The 19,579-nt window shown below is 46.2% G+C and overlaps 1 protein-coding gene across 1 annotated transcript in view; it reads right to left on the bottom strand.

The window, feature by feature from the left end:
• Nucleotides 1-2,823: 2,823 nt before the first annotated feature.
• The window catches only part of LOC144160080 (sodium- and chloride-dependent glycine transporter 1-like), a 43,034-nt gene continuing 26,278 nt past the window's right edge, over nt 2,824-19,579 (bottom strand). The window contains exons 9-14 of the mRNA XM_077691688.1: nt 16,154-16,266; nt 15,496-15,624; nt 12,013-12,112; nt 9,072-9,172; nt 5,558-5,728; nt 2,824-3,120 (exon numbers count right to left, since the gene is read on the bottom strand). Of these exons, the coding sequence (XP_077547814.1) occupies nt 2,824-3,120; nt 5,558-5,728; nt 9,072-9,172; nt 12,013-12,112; nt 15,496-15,624; nt 16,154-16,266 (911 nt within the window). The remainder of the gene's footprint in view (nt 3,121-5,557; nt 5,729-9,071; nt 9,173-12,012; nt 12,113-15,495; nt 15,625-16,153; nt 16,267-19,579) is intronic.

Below are 19,579 nucleotides of genomic sequence, written 5' to 3'. Positions count from 1 at the left end.
CTTCACCACAGTGCGGCTGTAGCTCATAAAAGAGTTTATGGCTCTGGGCTAACAATACTGTTCTGATAGCCAGGATCAAAACACCCTGATAAATTCGCGGGATACATGTGGACAACAGTCTTCGGTAGAAACGAAATCGGTATATGAACCTTAATTTTTGGCTCCTGTATGATTGTAACCAGCTCTTTGTCGAAGCAGACATACATCATGTTGAAAATATTATCGAAGTATCTGTCACGCGAGAGTACATTTATGAATTTAAAAAGCGGTAATAATGGAAGCACCTATGTACCAGACTAACTATCCGTATAAATAACGATCTACCACGCATGTATCAACAGGGTAAAAGTAGAGGTCTGTTGCTATAAATTCTTAGCTACCATAAACCATACCAGAAAAAAGGTCCTGCGTAAAGCCAGAGCGGCGCGCCTCGACCGCTTACAACTCTTTACTGCTGTGGGGTAGCTATACAATTTCGCTACAGAGTATCAAAGCTGGATTTTAAGATAACTAATCAGGTGACGTGAAAGGACCGGGATAGACAAGAAATTCACTTACTTTCTTTTGGTTCAGCACCTGTGTATGAATAAAATATGGTGCTTGCCGAGAGCAACATAGTCCGTGCTGATAACGTCATCAAAATATCTTGCTCACCGGCCTCCCTCTCTCAGTTCCCAAAAGCGAAAATAAAGCAAGAACATATGCCTCGCAACGAACGGTGGGATAAATATTTTGTGACCAAGTCATAAAGAAAAACAAGAGGACGCTCGGTCATACGATCTGGAGGCTAGCCATAGACCATAGGAGAATACAATGCCCTGCAATGCTCCACAATGGCGTCCCTGCGTCGCATGCTAGAGTTTTGCTGGGGAAGAGCTTTACAGCTGCCAAACGCCTAATAGAAACTCGATTGTAAGTTAACTTCGCAGGTGTGTTCAAAAGGAGGGGTGGACAAGACATCGCTATCGAAACCAAACTTTCAGCACATTTATATGATTAAGGCGGAGTACAACATGTGGAGCCTGTTGACGTCATAACAAAAATTCTAGCTCCTGAGCCTGCTTCTTTCAACTTAGGAAAGCCAAGATAACACAAGTAAATATAACCTGCAATGAGCTTTTAAATAAACAATCGTCTGCTGCACAGGTATCAAAAAGAAAAAAATGCAAGTTGAGAGCCTCAAATCTTGTGGCTGTAAACAACACCCAAAGAAAACAACCATCGCAGCTCCATTGAGGTGCCCATTTACCAAATACGTTTTTTTCTCTGGTTGTTAATGAGCGCGTCGGTACGTATAGCAAACAGTAATAGGGCCAATGTACACAATGCATTGAGGTAAAATATAGTGACCAGCAATACTTCCTACAATACGTAACCACATGACACCCTACATCCACAAAGAAAGACATGATAATGAAAACAAACATTGTTTTTTCAGCCGACAGAAACATTAACCAATATGCCCGAAATTATGTTTCAAGGAGTCTGCAAAATATTTCATAGCCAGGGTATAGAACATTACTCCCTTACAATGTGTGGTTTCTCAAATAGCTTCCCCACTTTCCTTATGTTTTTTTTTCTAATTGTGTACACTTCCACAGGCATACTAATGAGCATTCTTCCTCTGTTTTTTTATTACCTTGCTATTTGAAGAAATATGCGGCGTCTCGTTTTATTGTACATTAGGGATGCTGCATATGGCTTGTATCTTTTAATACTTTCATTCTTTTTACGGCACTCAGTAGTTGCGAGCGTTTCTTTCTGTCTAAAAATATCTGCGAATAAGTGTTTGAACGAGTTTGTGCAAATGTATATATATGTTTATATGAAAATAGATATTTATTGTTATTCTTGTTTTTATTAATGACTCTGAGGTCTTTTTAAACTGTTTTTTTAATCATTTGCTTTTTGCTAACCTCATTTCTTATACTCTGCTTCTGGCTAGACTCACACTTTTACCTACTCCTCTGATGATTACAGCAATCGCTCTGCTCTATTGTATAAATAGACAGGTCTACTGTGACATACATTACCTGAAATATTTGCTGACGTTACAGTGCTGCTGTAACAGTGTGCAGGGTGCTGATTACGTCTGTTCGACCGTGTGTAACTTTATTCCCAGTGTTCCTCCCCTTAGACGACAAATAAAGAATGTGCAACTAAATTTCAGATTTAGCCCGTTTTTATGATAAAGACAGGGTTCCTGCCGTGACAAAGGCGTTTCGTGTTCATTCAGCAGTAGCGCGTAAGTGTGCCTTTGTGAAAATAGTAAAATCCAAAATAAAGTACGAATACACGCCTCGCAATGAGCAATAAAATAAACTACGTTTGGCCGTCCACGTATCAAGTGGATGAAAACAGGATGCTCACTGCTATAAATTGTTGCTGGCCATAAACCATACATGAAAACAATGCCCTGAACGTCACTACAATGGCGCCCCTTTAAGTCATAGAAGATCTTATTGCTGGTGGTTACTACGCGCTTTCAATACTTGTAATGGAAACTCGATTGTCCCTTGCTAAGTTGAACTGATAACAATATAGAAGACACATGTCCGCATGACGTTTGAGTTTGTATTAAATTTTGCAACAGAAAACGATCGGAAACACTTTGAAGAATTTAAGAGATGCGAAAAAGTTGCTTGTACGTGTAAATCACTGTAGTCATCAAGTTCATTGAGGAATTACAACGCTTACTTAAGAAAAAGGTGGAAAGGTATTATATACGCATGCTGTAGAAATTGGCAGTCACCCTTTCTGTTCTTGTCATTTATTTCGGCACAAACAACCACACGAGTTACCATGGCTTTATTTTACATCACTCTACAATTTCATTTCTTCTTTGGTTTCGGCCAGTAAATCGGCCTTGGGTTCCTTTTTCTCGCCCCCTGCCCCGGGATCCTTCTCGGCCTTGTCACCCTCTGCGCCAGCTTCCTTGGCCTCTTCGAGAGCCTTGAGCTTGATCTCGAGCTCACGCATGGGCTTCTCGACCTCGTTTAGTCGGTCGGCGTCTTCGGCTGTCATGTAGCCCTTCTCAACCATGAACAGCCTGTAGCGCCTACGGTCCTCGTAGCCCTTTGGACCCCAGCTGTCACGTGGGCTCACCGCCTTCCTGAAGTCCTGCGAACGGGCAATACGGATCCGGAATTCACTCGCGACCAAGTCAGAATAACTTCTCCTAAATTGTTCGCAACCGAAATGCAGCTCGAGCTCTGTGAAAGCGAAACTATGCTGAAAACGTTCTGCCACGGTGTTCTGAGCATGCCGAAAACTTATCCTACGTCACGACGCCGGGCCAGAACACACGTCTATAGCCGCAGTCAATCACCACGCACTTTCCTCATAAAAAGACAGCCGGAAAAGGTCAGTCATGCAATTTTGAAGCCCTCGTGAAGCATCCAGCTGGAATATCCTCTCCGGTGAATAACCGCGCGGTAGCCGCCCTAGTTGGTCGCCATATGAGTTTACAACAATGCAGTCCACAATTGGAGGAAAATGTTTTTTTTTTTTCTATTCACCGCCATTGTGTTTATCCGACATTATGTTCTGAAGCCGGCAGATCTTTTTTTTTTCAGAAGCGTGAAATAAGCGTCTATTCTACGCCTAATCCGTGCAGCGAAAGAATCTCGCGAAAGGTCATTCAGGCTTCTTGCGTTTGGTTAAAAGCTCGAGGTCACACCATAGGCGAGCCCAGTTCCACGTCGTGCGGGCCTGGGTGAAGGAAGACTGAGGAGAGGTGCGCATACCTTGTAGAGCGACACTTTGGTTGTGATGGCACACACTGCAGGAGCTTAGCCTCAATTAAAGCTGCCCGCCGAGGCAACAGGCCCAGACGCTGCTAGGCTGCAGTATTGTGAACCGCCGATAATCCTTGACAGTACCACACAATGACTTCAGAAAGACCGTCGGCAGTACAGCCGCTTACTCGAGCTCAGATGCGGGAAGCGGTTCAGCAGCGTAACGAGGAGGAACTTCCGCTCACTGAACCGGTTACACAAGCAGTGAATTGAAGCCACCGTGAGTGGCGCCACACCAGCACTGACGCGCAGTCATAGGTTTTGTTCGTTACACACTCAATAAATAGACAGCGAACCGATTTTTTGGGGTGTATGCTGTCTATCCGAACTGAACGGGCATGATTTAAACACCTTGAAGGTACACGATTTCCCTTCCACCGCCGTAGAACATTTGCAAGCGGAATTTTGAGGTCTACCAGGCGTATTATGCGTGCTTCCAAAAGGAATGCTGAAAGCCATGACCGTGATCCGCGCAGCAACATACTTTCAATTGTGCAGTCATGGGCAAATTAAATGCGATCATGGAAATATGGACCAGAACGCACCAATAGCGTGCTGTCTTTTTATGCAAGTGAAAGTGGCCCGCGACTTCTAGTAACAAAGTTCGAAAATTTGTCTTTCCAAATATACCAATACTGCGCCGTTCTGGGACTTCCGCAAACAGTATTTTGCAGTTTTCGAGTTCTGGTTCGTATTCTCGTGTTCGCATTTCTTGTGTCCATGACTGTACCGCAATAAAGCTTGACTTTGGGCTAGTTGGGTATGCATGACACCTTGAAAAACAGCGCAAAAAACACGTCTTCGTGAGCATTCAAATAACATGCGCACAGGAACTGGTAGCAATCTGGCCTTACACTGCAAGAATCGCAATGATTGCTAGCCCAAGCTCAACGAAACCCGCATTTTAAAACGGTATCGTGATGCCCGATCCCGCGAAATCTTTAAGGCTATACCCACTAAGGGGAAGGATTGCGTCAGTTCGCCTTCCGTGGCACTCTTTGAGCGCGCGTTTGCTTATCTGGCCGGATAAAAAGAAATTTGTGTGTTTTATCAACTTTTACTCCCGACGCCGCTTTTAAGCTGTTTATTTATCTCGTTTGTACTGGCGTATGATTGCTTTCTTTTCTTCTATTTATTGCCAAATTTAATAAAATTTCACCAGTTGCTCGTCAGCGCTCGTGTCTGTGTAACCTCTCTACGTCCGTGTTTTGTGCGCTGTTTTTCAAGGTGCCATGACTGTACGTGAGATGAACAAAGATATTTAAAAAACTTGTACCCCACTAAAAAAATATGTGAAGTCTTTCCTACCTTGTAATGTGGCCACATTGAAACCGAAACTGAGCTCTGTGTATCCGAACACTAGTGCCACATTTAGGCACAACATGTGGCAGCACCTTTTAGGTTTCAGATAATTCAGTGCCAAAACATTTCCTCTAATTTATTGAAAATACCTTGTGGTTACCCCATTACATAAAACGCTGACTGTCGTATGAGCTAGAGCACATGCACTCCACCGAAAGCTGTTGTCTGTCCCCTGAAAATCTTTCAGCCAATGTGAGGGGAGGAAAGTTAAGTGACTCGTATTCACATTCACTACGGTTTCGTTGAACGTTAATTAACCTGCTTCTAAACATTGTTTATCAAAAATCACGAGTACCGCCACGACGATTTTCAGGTACCAATCAATACCCTTGTCAGTACAATCGATGATATTGGAATATTCGCCACGTTTCGCCTGCTGCCTCCAGCCGAGCACTCACCCAGTTATTGTACCAGAGCTCCTTGATGGCAATGATGGGAATCATCGCCAGGCCCACGCCAGCAATAAACAGGCCCATGATGATCTGAGCCCAAGCCGGGAAATGGTACACTTCGCCATGGCGCTTCATGGTCAGCGACTCGAAGTTCGTCAGCGACGTGATGGCCAGGACCTGTTCGTATAAATGAGGGATACTCAAATGTCAGTTTAAGTACCTTATGGGCCGAGTAAGAGTGAAAACGCCAACAGGACCACTCCGAGATCGTTGCTCGAGTAAACATGGCTCGCGGTTTAACGACAATGTAAATGGAGGAAATCACAAGTAGAAAGGCAAAATATTTTCTCTGTTCTTGTGCTAATGTACCTGGCTGGGAATTATGACATTTTTACACGTTATGACATTTCTTAACACAACGTAAGCACTGCAAATGCCGTCAGCACAATTTGTTTTGAGGAAAGTCCAGTGAAGCCCCCCGCTCTGGTGAGATTTTTTGTGCTTGGGCTTACCTATAGTGGGTATTTTCTATGTTTAATTATAAGGAGAGTGGCGCCATATCTACGCCACAAAGGGCATTGGATTGGTGGGCAGAGGCAATGACGTCCCTAGTGCGCCGCCCAGGTGGCCGCCGGAGAGCGGGCGGCATTTCGCATAGTAAGGGAGACGGTAAAGAGACAGCAGCGGTGGAAAGGAGTATAATTGAATAAATTAATGAATTAATATGCTTTTTTATAAAAGAGAGAGAGAAAGAACTAACTTTTATTTTCCGCAGGACCTAAGTCCAGGTCCTTATTTGAAAGTTAAATTCACCGGATTCACATAGTACTCCAGAATGCCCGTGCGGATCCGGTGCACGTGTTTGTAGAGAGCTTCCTAAAGAGGCACGAAGCCCTTTCGGGGGAAGGATGTAAGTAGAGAGGCGATTAAAAGGGATACCACTAAAGTTAATTGTGGAATCATAGGTCCTTTCGCGGGCGTCTTCGTTCTTGTGTGCCGCCTGTAAAACATGGTCAAGCCCGCTCTATACTGCTTTGTAGAGCCCACTCTCTAGTGCGTATTGGCCTATTGCTCCGACTAAGCGTGCGTTACTCCAGAGTAGCTGTATGTGCGGGTGAGTGTCAGATGGCGATGGCCATTCGTCAAGCAGGGCGGCTCTGCCCTCGTCAAATGTCGGACAGTGTCAGAATAAATGGTATAGGTTAGGCGTTGTAGCCTGCCCGCAAAAGGTTCACGTGGGTGCCGTTCTGAGGGAAGTTGCCCCGTTGTACCATTTTCGTGTTACGTCCAAGGTATATGCCGTGTTTGTGTAGGCCTTTTTCATGTAAAATTCTTCTTGCTGTCTGAGGGGGATTCCTGCAGGCAGGAAGCCCCGCGGGGTAATGTCTCGCACTCGCTTACGGCTTTCTTGTTGCAAACGCTCTCGCAGCAAATACCATGTCACTTGAGTAGGTGCAGGCGGGAAGTTGCAAGGGAGGCACTCCCTTGCACCCACGACGCTGCAAGGGAGGCACTCCCTTGCAGCGTCGTGGGCTTGCTGATTTCCATCTGCTACAACCATGTGACCAGGTGTCCACGCAAGTCGAACAATCGTGCCTTGTTGTTGTATGGTCTTTATTAATGCTATGATGTTATTCGCCTTTGCATTGTGAGTGTTAGCGTTGTAGAACTCGTGTAACGCTGTATGAGAGTCCGTAATTAGTCTGAACTTGGTGACGTTAGTTGGTGCAGTGTGTTTCAATTGTTGAAGCACCCTGAGTATTCCAAGGAGTTCCGCTTTGGCGAGGCCGTAGGTGTGCGCATTTCGGGCACGGCCATTGAGGACAGGGTGTTCAGGGCATACCCAAGCAATGGCCGCTTGCGCGCCATCAAATTAGGCATCTGTAAAGATGTCCCATTCATCAGGGCCTTTATCTTGCTTAAGCTTGCGTATATATCGTTCCCGTACGGCCGTGTTTCATCATGCGATTGGTTTCCAACGTACGATACCGTTTGTTCGGCGTTCCCAGGGTGGCACTGAAGGTGGTATTAGGGTGGGGTCGACTTCGCTGTTTCCAAATCCCGTCGTCTGAGTGCTTGGCCTTGCGGTGTGTGTTCAAGCCGGTGCTGGTGCCTAAGTTGCGTTTCCTCCACTATGTTGGTAAGCGGCGGCAGTTGAACGGCCTGTTCGAGGATATCAATGCGGGTATGTTTAGGGAGCCCAGTGATTGTCCGGATTGCTGCACGGTACAGGACATTCAGGTCCCGTATCTGTTTTTGTGACAAAATGTATGCTGGTATTGCATAAGTGATTCTGCCGACCACCACCGCTCGCGCAAGCATAAGAGAGGCCCGTTGACTGGATCCGCCGAATTTGCTTGAGATACGGGAAATAAGGTGAATCGTCTGTCGCCAGGTTGCGCGTGCGGTACGAATCCACGCGTTGGGACTGGTGCAACTGCTAACTCCGACGCTGAGTAGTCGAATATTGCCGTTTTTTAGGTTAATGTTTCTGTGCGCATTTTGAGTGTCAGTTGTTCGGCCGGGTTTGTTAGTCGCCGTCCATCCACACTCAGAAATTCTGTTCTGCTGGGCGAAAGTGCCAAGCTAAGTTCTGCGAGGGAATTTTAGAGGCTGAATACTGTTGCCTGTAATTAAGTTTGCATACGCACTTTGCGAATGTTATCTGCCGCTTCCGTCCAGACGACAATGTCATCAGCGTAAATAGCAAAACGGGCTGAGGTATTCCGTCCTAGGACGCGAGCAATTGTGTTTATGGCCACGTTGAAGAGAAGTGGACGTAATACTGATCCTTGAGAAACTCCCCTATGAAGAAACAAAGTTTGAGGTATACACAGGGAGCTCTTGCTGTGGAATCGAATTGGTGGGTGCTCCAGGAAGCTGCATATCCAGGTCTGAGCTCGCTGGCTGGGAAACGCAGCTGCAAGTTAATGTGGAATCACATTTTGGCTGACACTGACAAATGCACAAAGTGGGGTTGTAACCATACAACCACCATAGATGGCTATTCTTCATCGTACAACAATGCGGGAAAACCAGCTTACAGTACCCAGCCTCATGGCAATTTTCTTGAAGCCGGCTCGGCCACTAAACACAAATGCTTTGTTGGTTAGACTTGTTACGGCCAGTCTGGGCCTCCAAAAAAAAGGCAGACAGACAGACAGACAGAATGACAGACAGACCAATTTTTGCTTCTAAGAAAAATGGTTGTCCCCTTTGAAAGACACAGTGCACAAAAAATGGACGTGACACACACTGGACTTCAAGTGGTTTGCCGCGTTTACCACTCTCTCTCTCTCTCTCTCTCTCTCTCTCTCTCTCTCTCTCTCTCTCTCTCTCTCTCTCTCTCTGTGTGTGCGTGCGTGCGTGCGTGCGTGCGTGTGTGCGTGCGTGCGTGCAATTGCGAAGTGCCATTTTTGCTGCGCGTGGCCTACTCGGCATGACTCGGCGTTAATGGGCCTTACTCGCCGTCAAAGTGTTCCACGAGACCGCGTATACGTGTCATTGTCGGTTCTCTTACCACCACGAAAATCGGCAGCATGAACTTCCAGGTGACGTACATAAACATGCCAGGTGGGCTGCCGAGCATGAACTCCACGTCTGCCATCATGCGCGATATGCCTGCGGAAGAAATTTCCGGAGGGCACATGACACGGTGTATTACAAAAGAATTAATGCCCAGACTAGCCAAAGTAAAAAAAAACTACCCCTCTGTCGAAACAAGAACGATGAAAGAACGCGCTTTTCAAAATCACGTCCAACCCCAAATAAACCACTCCAAAAGCGGGCCGACCGTTTACTGCACTATGATTGCGCTCTCAAGTTATTTTCTAATACGGGCATTCCATTGCTTTGCCTAGAGTGTAACTGCCGCTGTTGTTAAACGGAGGGTTGAATGTTTTTCTTTTTGCCTGATTTTGCCCGTCCATGCACCGCTCTCCGAATCCAAGCTGCTTCCTCGTGCCCAAATACCACGCTTAGATAGATTTCTGCTTCATAACGTTCGGGCCCCAGCTTCGATTCTGACCTCGGGCAGCGTTTTAATTTTTCTTCACTTCAACAACGATCATCATCATCAGACATAGTTAGCTTTCCTGTAGTGCATTTTTGGTGGACTACGAACAATATCAGGGAAAGGCTGAAAGCTTCGATTTAAAATCATGAGCTATTACACTACATAGAGGTGACAGAATTTGGGAGAAAGGTTTGAGCTATTTTATTTCCCTCGAGCGTTGAAGGCGGCCATTACTAAATAAGACATGTACGCAAACACTGTCATTTCCACTGCACTGATCTTGTAAATCCTGCCTATTCATAACTTTACTTAAAATGTAGATCCAAATAATAAGACGTAAACGACTGAGGTTTAAGACGCGTATTGACCTTAAAAATGATGTCCATTATTAACTAATCTGCTTAACGGGACGCTGAAAAGAATTTGCCAAACTTCTGTTTTTATTTGTATTGCATAGACTGGATTAAATGAACACACCTTTCATTGTTTACATGGTAGATGCAGGAGTATTTTTTTATGGAGCCTGAAAGACTAAATAATACTATGCGACGTCTGGGGCGGCAGCAGCAACTAACAGCAGTGACGCGTATACGAGACGCAATGTGATTGGACGATGTGCAAGATTAGAATTCAAACCAGTTTCAGTTTCGGTTCTCTGTAACAACGAGCTTGGCATCCCATGTTATCGCTGGCTTAACATTCTCGATATCTCATTCATCGGCATACCGCTCTTCTACCATGTTGTCGGATGTAAAATATGTCAGACAAGCCTGCAAGGCGGCTTGGAATCGTAGCGACCACTAGCCGAGGTGTACTCTTTAGATAAACGCCCTCCGCGTCACTGGAGACGCTCAAATATGGTGCGCCTTGCTACCACCTTCAGAGATTGCCTGGCTCGTGCCTGTATGGTACGAGGCGTGTTCGGACCAGGAGCAGGGTTGACTGATTCGGCACCGTGGCCGGAAGCAGTTGGTGCTCATGGCAACACCTCCCAACAAGAACTCGCCAGCGCGTCAGTGTAAGCCTGCACGCGTTCTGCGAATTCGCTCGTCGAGCAGCGAACGTTACAGCGCAACCATGGTGATTTTAGTACAGAAAACATTACCCCAAAAACAAATAAGTATACTTAAAAGAAGACATGCAGTATCGGGGATTCGAACTTGCCACTTGCAAAACAATATACCTAGTGCTTTAGATCACTCGACCATAAGCCAGCGCTGCGAGGGATGAAAATATAAAGTGTGCAATGTATAGCCAGTTAGCATCTTTAGTTCTAGCATTCCTAACAGTTTAGATGACTATTTCTTCAATAACGCTTGTGCAGTAAGCGTCTCCCATTCTCCCACAAATATCTCGTCTCTAGCGGCTTAATTCCTTGGGCAGAGAAGCAATCGCACATGTGTGGTCGTGCTGCTGACCGTTGTTTTAGTTCACCCAGCGTAAAAAGTGTTTCCCGCCCCTTCGGTTTGCGCTATATACTTGCCGCTGAAGGGGAGTAGCGGCCCGTTATTTTTTCGTTGTTGAGCTCTAAACTCTAGAGGTACTGTCCTTATAATTAAAATGTCAATGTTTCATTTGTAGGTAGCCACGGGACGCCTCTAACTGCGGTATTTTCAGCGAAGAAATTTTTACTCATTTATTCTGACTGATAAAGAAACCCCGCGAAATATGAAAACTACCACGCGACGGCGCTCCTACCCGTATCATAAAGCAGTGAGCTCTAACAGGTTGCCTGTCAGTTAAACAGAATGCAATAAAGAGAACAAAGAAAGAAGAAATCGTAACCGAGTTTGTGACTATCTGCCATAGGCAATTTGCGAAACTGGCTCTTAGTGCTCCTTGAATGCCACTATTAACGTGATGAACTGTCTCAACGGGCGTGTGACAGGCAAAGCAGTCGCTTTTCAATCAGCTTATTTGAGGACTCTGGTTTGTGATGCGGGTGGAAGCGCGATCCCGTGGTGTCCTTGCTATTTCGCTGGGTTTCTTTATAAGTTCAAATAAATGACCACGCAACTAGTTGGCCCCCCAAAATACCGCAGTTAGATGCGTCTCGTGGGTACCTACAAGTGCCTCATTGATACCTTAATGATTAGGACAGTATTTCTCGAGTTAGATAATAATTATTATAATTATTCAATCTCATAACGAACCAAATTACTGACCGATAGTCTGATTTACTTGAAGCATTATGCACTAGGTTTTCGTCGAGTAACGCCATTGCTATTTTTTAAAATCTCGCTGCATATTCGCTGGGACCTGGTGTATATGTTAAATGCGTCTAAATAAACCAGCTGTTAGTTGTGCTTCGTCCTGTTTCGTTGTCTTCCTGGTCCCTGTTGCTGCAGACAAAACTTTATGCACTCCACACCCGAGCTGTACGCATACGTGTCATTTCGTGCACGTGTGTTTCGCTTTTATAACACCAGTCGCCTAATGCACTTACCATAGCCAAAGACGAGAGTCACCATCTCCGCCACGCCAATCCACGGAATCAAGTGACTAGCAACAAACTCGTCCATTAGGGTCAAGATGTAGACACCTCCCTGCACGAGAGTTGCGAAATCTAATGAACTCTGCGCATCCGCATTTGATCGCCCTAAATTTGGCTTATAACCTAGTCACAGAACAAGCATAACCGTGTCAACATCACTCAAGCAGTTTTAGAGTTTGGCACTGGCCTTCACTTACGATTGCCCCCGACACCATCCGATTCCCTAACGCCCCTCTACTAGCTGAATCTATATGGGGAAAAATCACAGTCCGTTCCCTAGGAGAAAGAAAAACACGGAGTTTTCTCCCATGCAACCTAAGTCACAGTCGCAGTCCAAAATCCAAACTGTTTCGACAGTGTCGAAACGACGCAATCGGATAAACGTCGGCTTCACGACACGAGGCACCCAAGTTCGACAACGACCACGAAAACACTTCTTTGTCTGGAGGCGCATGATGTGTCTTCGCTTATCATCATCGTTTCGTGAAAACCATTATGCAAAGTTGGCTTTCCTGCAGTACGTTCTGGCGCGACATCAAATTCCATCAGTTAGGCACAGAAAGCTTCGCTTTAAACCTCCGTGTGTTCATCGTTCCTTTTAAAGCGTAATGCCAGCTTTTTCCGTTTACCAAAAAGCACATCTTTGCTAAATGTTTGGAGCGAAAAGGAAATGACTTTTAGTAAAGTCTAGATCTTTAATAAAGTCTATTGTCTTTACACTATCATTAAGGCTAACGTATTAGTTAATCAATCAAATAGTAAAAATGCGAACGAGGCTCCCACGTATACATACCACTTCAACAGAGAATACACAGAGCAAGAGATGAGAGAATCTTAAGATCAATACACTATCTTAGTACAAATATTAACATTAAATCATAAAAAAGCCAAATAATAAAATAAATGCGCAATGTTAGAAATAACTTATCTGATATTTTCAAAATTCTATGTAAGTTTCTACTGAACCTAATGAATAAATTTGAGGTGGTAGACAGCGGGTACCAGAAGAAACATGTAGACACAGACAAGGCGCCACTTCCAACTAAACTTTATTAGTGAAAAACCCTAGGTTAAAAACACTGTTCTGACGTCATAAAAATGTCGCACCAAACAACGTGTGCCAACCTACACGTGTGCATCTAAGAACTCGAGTTCTTTGAGTGATAATGCGACCGACGGTGTACTGATGCACTTCTTTCCCGTTTTGTGAATGAAGTATGCCTCCACAATCTCCCTTTCTTGCATATTTCTGACCCATTTTAAAAACGTGGCCTGTTTGAAGAGCGGAGTGCAGTTTGTACCCTGCAGAGTGCACCTTTTGCAGTGCTCAGCCATGTGGCCTCCCGCGTTGTACTTTATTCCCCAACAGTGCTCGCGCGCTCTCTCGTTGAAACACCTGCCTGTTTGGCCAATAGGGCACTTGTTACAACTCATGGGAATCTCGTAATGAACTCCCATGGGACATTCAGTGCATAATTCGCCGTGCTTCTTGGAGCACGATTGCCGCTTCCTTTGCGTCATCATAGGACAAACCTTCTCCAATTTGCAGGGCGCGCTAAACACGATATTGACTTCATACATGAGCTACTTTTCTGAGGTTGTGCGAGATACTGTGTCAATACGGGATAACGTAAACTTTCTTTTTTACTATTTTCTTTTGCATGTCACCTTCCTTCGGTTATCGTTCAAATTTTTGCAGAAGTGCTTCGCAAACACCTGCAGAAACAATTGCAGAAGACAATCCCGCATTGCTCAGCCGAGCAATCTGTTCATAAAGGTCGCGGGTTCGACTCCCGGCCACGGCGGCTGCTTTTCTGATGGAGGCGGAAAGCAAAAACACCCGTGTGTACGACATTTCGGCGCACGTTAAAGATCCCCAGGTGGTCAAAATTAATCCGGAGCCCTCCACCACGGCGCGCCTCATCGCCGCGCTGCGTCGGCGCGTTAAAGCCTACAATAAATCAATCTGTTCATTAAATTCGTCTTGTATCTTGTGCGCGCACGTCTTGTTTAAGGCTGCCTTGATGCATGTCATGGCCACACCTCTTTTGATTAATTTCGAGTGAGCGCTATCAAGTGGAATCAGCTGCTTGTTAGCGTGCGGCTTGTATTGCCAACACACATGCGTGTTCTCAAAAGTGAGGTTCAAATCTAGGAACCGCAGACAGTTATTGCTTGGCAGCTCCCACGTAAACTTAAGCGATTTCGAAGAGCTGACAAACGTTTCAATGACTCCATTTACTACGTTATTCAAGCTGGTTCCGGCCACTTTATTAACCACAACAAGATAGTCATCCACATATCTAAGTTTGGAGAGGTGATACGAATCTGCCAATTTCTTCTTTACGCTCTTATCAAAGGCACTCAAATAAATATCGGAAAGAATGGGGGCTGGCGACAAACCGATACAAATTCCACGCTCTTGAACATAAAACCTGTCTTCAAATTCGACAACAGTACTCTGAAGGTAAAAATGAACAAGTTATAAAAAACTGTCACTGCTAACACCGGTTTTTCCGTTAAATTTTAGTTCACCTAAATCCTCTAATTTGTCTCTCAAGGCACTGAACAACCCATCATGGGGTAATATAGGTCCACAACATCCATAGAGAAGGCATGCAGTCCATTTCAGCGACCATTGTTCCCCCGTTGTTTAGCGCCCCAAATTTATTCAGTATGTTCAACCAACTAGCCCTGATCACGCTTTTGTTACTGAACCTAAGGATGCGGGTTCCATCCCCGCCACAGCTTCCCTTTTTATGATGAAGGTGAACAAGAAAAACACTAGGGAATGAAAATTTAGGTGCACGTTAAGAATCCTGATGGATTAAATAAATTCGTATTCTTCAACGACGGCGCACCTTCTACCTTCGGTACAAGTTACACGTTTAAAACTCGGATACTTTAATTCAATATTTTACATAGCGGTTCTCTCTGCACATCACCACAACGATGCCTCCAGCACCAACTAATCAAGAGAGGGCGTTGATTCAACTCCGCTGACACTCAAGCCGACAAGCCCTAACCGAGCTTCGGAACTACTACAGTAAAAAATATTAAACCCAGTTACACTTCGCGTGACATCTCGTGAAACTATTGAGCTGTGGTTCCCTTGTGTGGGCTCGAACGTCAACGTGCGCGCGCCCGATAACGGCAGCACCGTCACCGCGCAAATTCTCCAGTTCGCGCGGAGGAATCGGGCGCTAAACAGCGGTAGCGGACGCTACCGCCCCTCTCTTTCTGGGAGGGAGAGGCGCCCGTTCCTGCGAGACCCCAACGCCCTCTGTCGGTGGGTCTGGGAACCGGTTTCTGCGAGGCCACCACCGAGTCTGGTTACCTGCTCCTGCCCATGCGTGCCGGACGGCCTACAGCAGATGGACGAAAAAGCCCGACCTTCAACAACTCCGCTGTTAATATATGGTAACGTTTTTGCACCTGAGAGGCGATGGGCAGGCCCGCGATGAAGAAGCAGACGCAGCAGATGGTCGCCACGTACGTCTCGTGGGCGCGGCAGGCCTCGCTCTCGTCCTTAAGCGGCGTAAGCGCCGATTCCACGAAACCGAACTGAGAACGAAGAGAGGGGTGGGTTGTATTTCATTACAAACAAGGCTAATCAAAAGTTGCTAAGTTACCCCACCTGAAACTCGCTCCCGTAACACTGCCTTGGAGCCAGACAATTCTGGTTGCATCAGAGGCCAGAGCTCTCGTCGACCTGATTATTCTTCGCGGTCCGGTATCTTAGATATATCCCCGTCTCTTTTAGTCCACGCTCCATCCTTTCATCCTATACTATACACGACTGTAAGCGTCTCCTTTGGGGCTTCAGGTGCAGATGCCTCAGATGAGAGCAACTTCTTTGTTGCACTTACCTCTGAGTCATTGTCGCGAGAATTGATTTATTGATAGATGTTTGATTGACTGACTGACTGACTTATTGATTGATTGATTGATTGATTGATTGATTGATTGATTGATTGATTGATTGATTGATTGATTGATTGATTGATTGATTGATTGATTGATTGATTGATTGATTGATTGATTGATTGATTGATTGATTGATTGATTGATTGATTGATTTGCACTCACTCACCTCGGAGTCAATGGCCACTAGGAAGAGCATGGCGAAAAATGTCACCGCCCAGAGGTTGGGCCAATTAATCAGGCTCAGCGCCTGAGGGTATACCACGAACGCTAAGCCAAACGCTGCACGCCAAGACAAAACAAGAAAACACGTAAAAACAACCCGATTAAAAAATGCCGAAACCAGACAGAGCGTTTTACGTGATAATTTTTACACACTTAGCAACATCAACTAGCTATGAGTAGCCTACGAATTCTGGCTGCATTAATTGGAAGCACTTTGTACCTGGTTTTACGCATTTCAAATTTGAAATCCTGATTTTTTTTTCATTCTTGGTGAGGAGAGTCAACTCTGGCAGCTGTCTGCCGCGTGTGTTCTGAAAGCTAGACATCGAAAGAAAACTTGTTTTATATCCTGGCGTATTTACGTTTTATTTCTATGTAAATTATCATTACGGAAGCAAACCTTTAAAGCTCTATTATTAACCACATATACCAACTCTAGCCAAAATGCATCTGTATGCTGTTAGTTTGAAAGGACATCTACAAAACAAAGTCTATGGAAGCTAGAGACAAGAGTAGGAATTAGAGCGCAGTAAGTATGCGTCAAAACAGGTCACTTTTTCGGTGTATTCTCCTATTTATTCCAGCCTGTATTCGTGCCTGCGTGTTTGCGGGAACCACAAAGAAAATTACACGGCCAGGGCGATACACCGCCGCCCTTAAAACTCGGAACCCATTTCTCCCCTATTTTTTTTAATCTGTCGTGTTCAGCAACATGTTGCTGCGAGTGGGTTAGATTAAACTCCATCGTGTTTAACAGCAAAGCTCTTTAACCTTTCAGTTCCGCCGTTTGGCATTACTAAAACAAAAATACCAAGAATAAAGACCGAGCCCACATGAGCGAGCACCTCATGAGAAGCACCCTGCGCCGGCCAGGCTTGCGCCACTAGCTCCCGAAAAAATGAAGGAAGCTCACACTAATGCGTAAGACTTGAAGGTCGCGAAGCTGTACGCAACAGTAGCGTTTTCTCTCTTTTTCGCCTCACGGCGTTGCTTAAGCCTCACCGCCGTACGAGGGACCACAGCTGGATGTTCGCCTTCCTCTATCGCACACGGTTCTGCGCCGCACGTGGCCTCGTGACCTTCCTTCATGGAGCGCGCTTATCGCTGCGGCGGCCGCCTCCTCGCCTTCATCCGCCACGTCCCGTGCACGGGTCTCTCCTGTTCCTCCTCTCCTATCTCTCCCCTGCCGCCTATCTCTCCGTGTTATAGGGCGGCTGCTCTGTGCCGGGGGCTTGGGAAGGGGGTGCGGTTTGACCTCTAGCGCTCAAGGGCAAAACTCGTCACTTCGCGAAGACTGCCCGAGGTTGTGTAGTGTAGCTTGTGCTACAAAAATACAAATACAAAATGGCTGCGTATCTGCTCCTTTCGTTGTAAATGTCGCTGAAAGACGATAGTCGACTGGCACCCCTGCCAAGTAAATGCCTCCCACCTCTTTCCCGATCACCCCTCTGCTGTTCCTCTCCCGTCTCGTTCCTCCCAAGATGAACATGCTAGATGTTTGCTCAAGTCAATTTAAATTTACGGCGTTCCATAGCTCAACTATGGTGCCTTGATGCCAGCGCTCCCGTACGGCGGAGACGCGCGGGAATCCAGGCGCCCTACTACAACGTATATAGAACGACCTTGCCCTACATCACGAGCGTTCTAAGCGGAACGTGGAGCCAATCTAGTCGAACCTTTCATTGCTGTTTCTGTTTTATTCCTTAAAATGCCGCCGTAGCTACAGTAGCACGGGCAACAGCAGGCGGAGGTTTGCTGCAGTTGATGTAGTATTTCATTTGCTATCGCTAAAACATGCATCCATGAAATTCTGAATAAAGGAACACTTCAAATATCGCTTATGTAATGATTTTCTGCCTTATATTTGCGTAATGTCTTGTTCTTGTTCAACAATGTTGAAAAGTACGAACATTGACACCGGACTTATACATTTAGAGTTGGCTGTGCGTATATAAGACTATTGCGCAGCTTCTGCTTCACTTTGGAAGGGTGGCTGAAGTGAGTCAGAGACAGAGAGACAGACCAAAACTTTTGCCTTTAAGTAGCCCAAGAAAGACTATCGTCTTTTAAATGTCAAGAGCACGCGAGCGTGCTCTGCGTGACGTTTGCCTGGCGTCGGCCCACTCAACCTAGAGAACACTGCCCAGCGTTCGTGGCGTGGCACCAACCCCCTCCCTTCAGTTGGATTGGCAACTTGGGCTTCGGCATCTGAAGAAACTGATGATTGATTGATTGTAGGGTTTAACGCGCCGACGCAGTGCAGGTGATGAGGTGCTCCGTAGTGGAGGGCTCCGGATTAGTTTTGACCACCTGGGGATCTTAACGTGTGCCGAAATTTCGTACACACGCGCGTTTTTACTTTTCGCCTCCACCAGAAAAGCGGCCGCAACGGCCGGGAATCGAACCAGCGGCCTCGTGCTCAGCAGCGCAACGTCTTAGCCACTGAGCCACCGCGGCGGGTGCATCTGAAAAACCTAAGCAGACAACGCATGCAAGATGCGACGCCGGACGGAGACCTCGACCTTCTGAAGCCTCTTTCACAGTGGGGGAAATATTCACGAAATATTTGCGAGTGAACTGCGAACCCCATATGAACAGCGAGCCTTTACGTGAATATACAGAGAACTGTGTGAGCAGTGAGATCGGCTGAACTGCTCTTTCCCCTGCCTTTTTACCTCTCTCCGCCCTGGCATCTGTCCTCGTTACCTAAATAAAGCAATTCTCTCTCTCTCTGCCTCTGCAGTTACGTGTGTCCGCACCTGAAGGGGGCGGCAGGACGCACAGACGCCGAGTTCGCAGTGCACGAACAGAATTGGCCAGGCGGGTTGCCGCGGGTTCTTGCCCTTGCTAACGCGATCCACTTTGGGGCAGATGTGAAAGGCTGCGGACAGAACGATCCGGGCCTGCCAGTCATGGAGAACGTTCAGCTACAAGTTCGGAAATCCATGTGGGGTGCAACAGCCTGATCTCCGAGGAAGAGAGAGAGGCCGCCAGCTGCCCTGTTTCTCCAGCCTTCCACTACTTGATCAAGCTACGCCAAGTGTTTTAAATCCAGAGCATTTCAGTAACTCACGATGTCACCCGCGTTGACGTCCGTAGTCCGCACCGCACCCCTCCCTACTATATAAAAAAAAATACTATCCGGCGCCCGGTATCGATCCCTCGCCCCTGCGGGCAGAACGCAATGTACATGATGCTCTACCCACTGCGCCACAAAGCCGACACAGAATGGGACGCTACGAACGCGCCTTATATTGTTGACTCATTCAAATTACTGCTGACGAGCGCTCTCTCGTCAGCAGTTGCCACAAGTGCAACAACATTAACGTAACGCAAACTACTTAACGTCGTGCGCCCCCGTAAATGCTCT

The sequence above is a fragment of the Haemaphysalis longicornis genome, unplaced genomic scaffold (genome assembly GCF_048455015.1).
Source record: "Haemaphysalis longicornis isolate Haplotype H1 unplaced genomic scaffold, Haemaphysalis longicornis Haplotype H1 scaffold_10, whole genome shotgun sequence".
Taxonomy (NCBI): domain Eukaryota; kingdom Metazoa; phylum Arthropoda; class Arachnida; order Ixodida; family Ixodidae; genus Haemaphysalis; species Haemaphysalis longicornis.
Note: the sequence above shows the minus strand (reverse complement) of the source record. Positions and strands in the feature narration are given on the sequence as shown.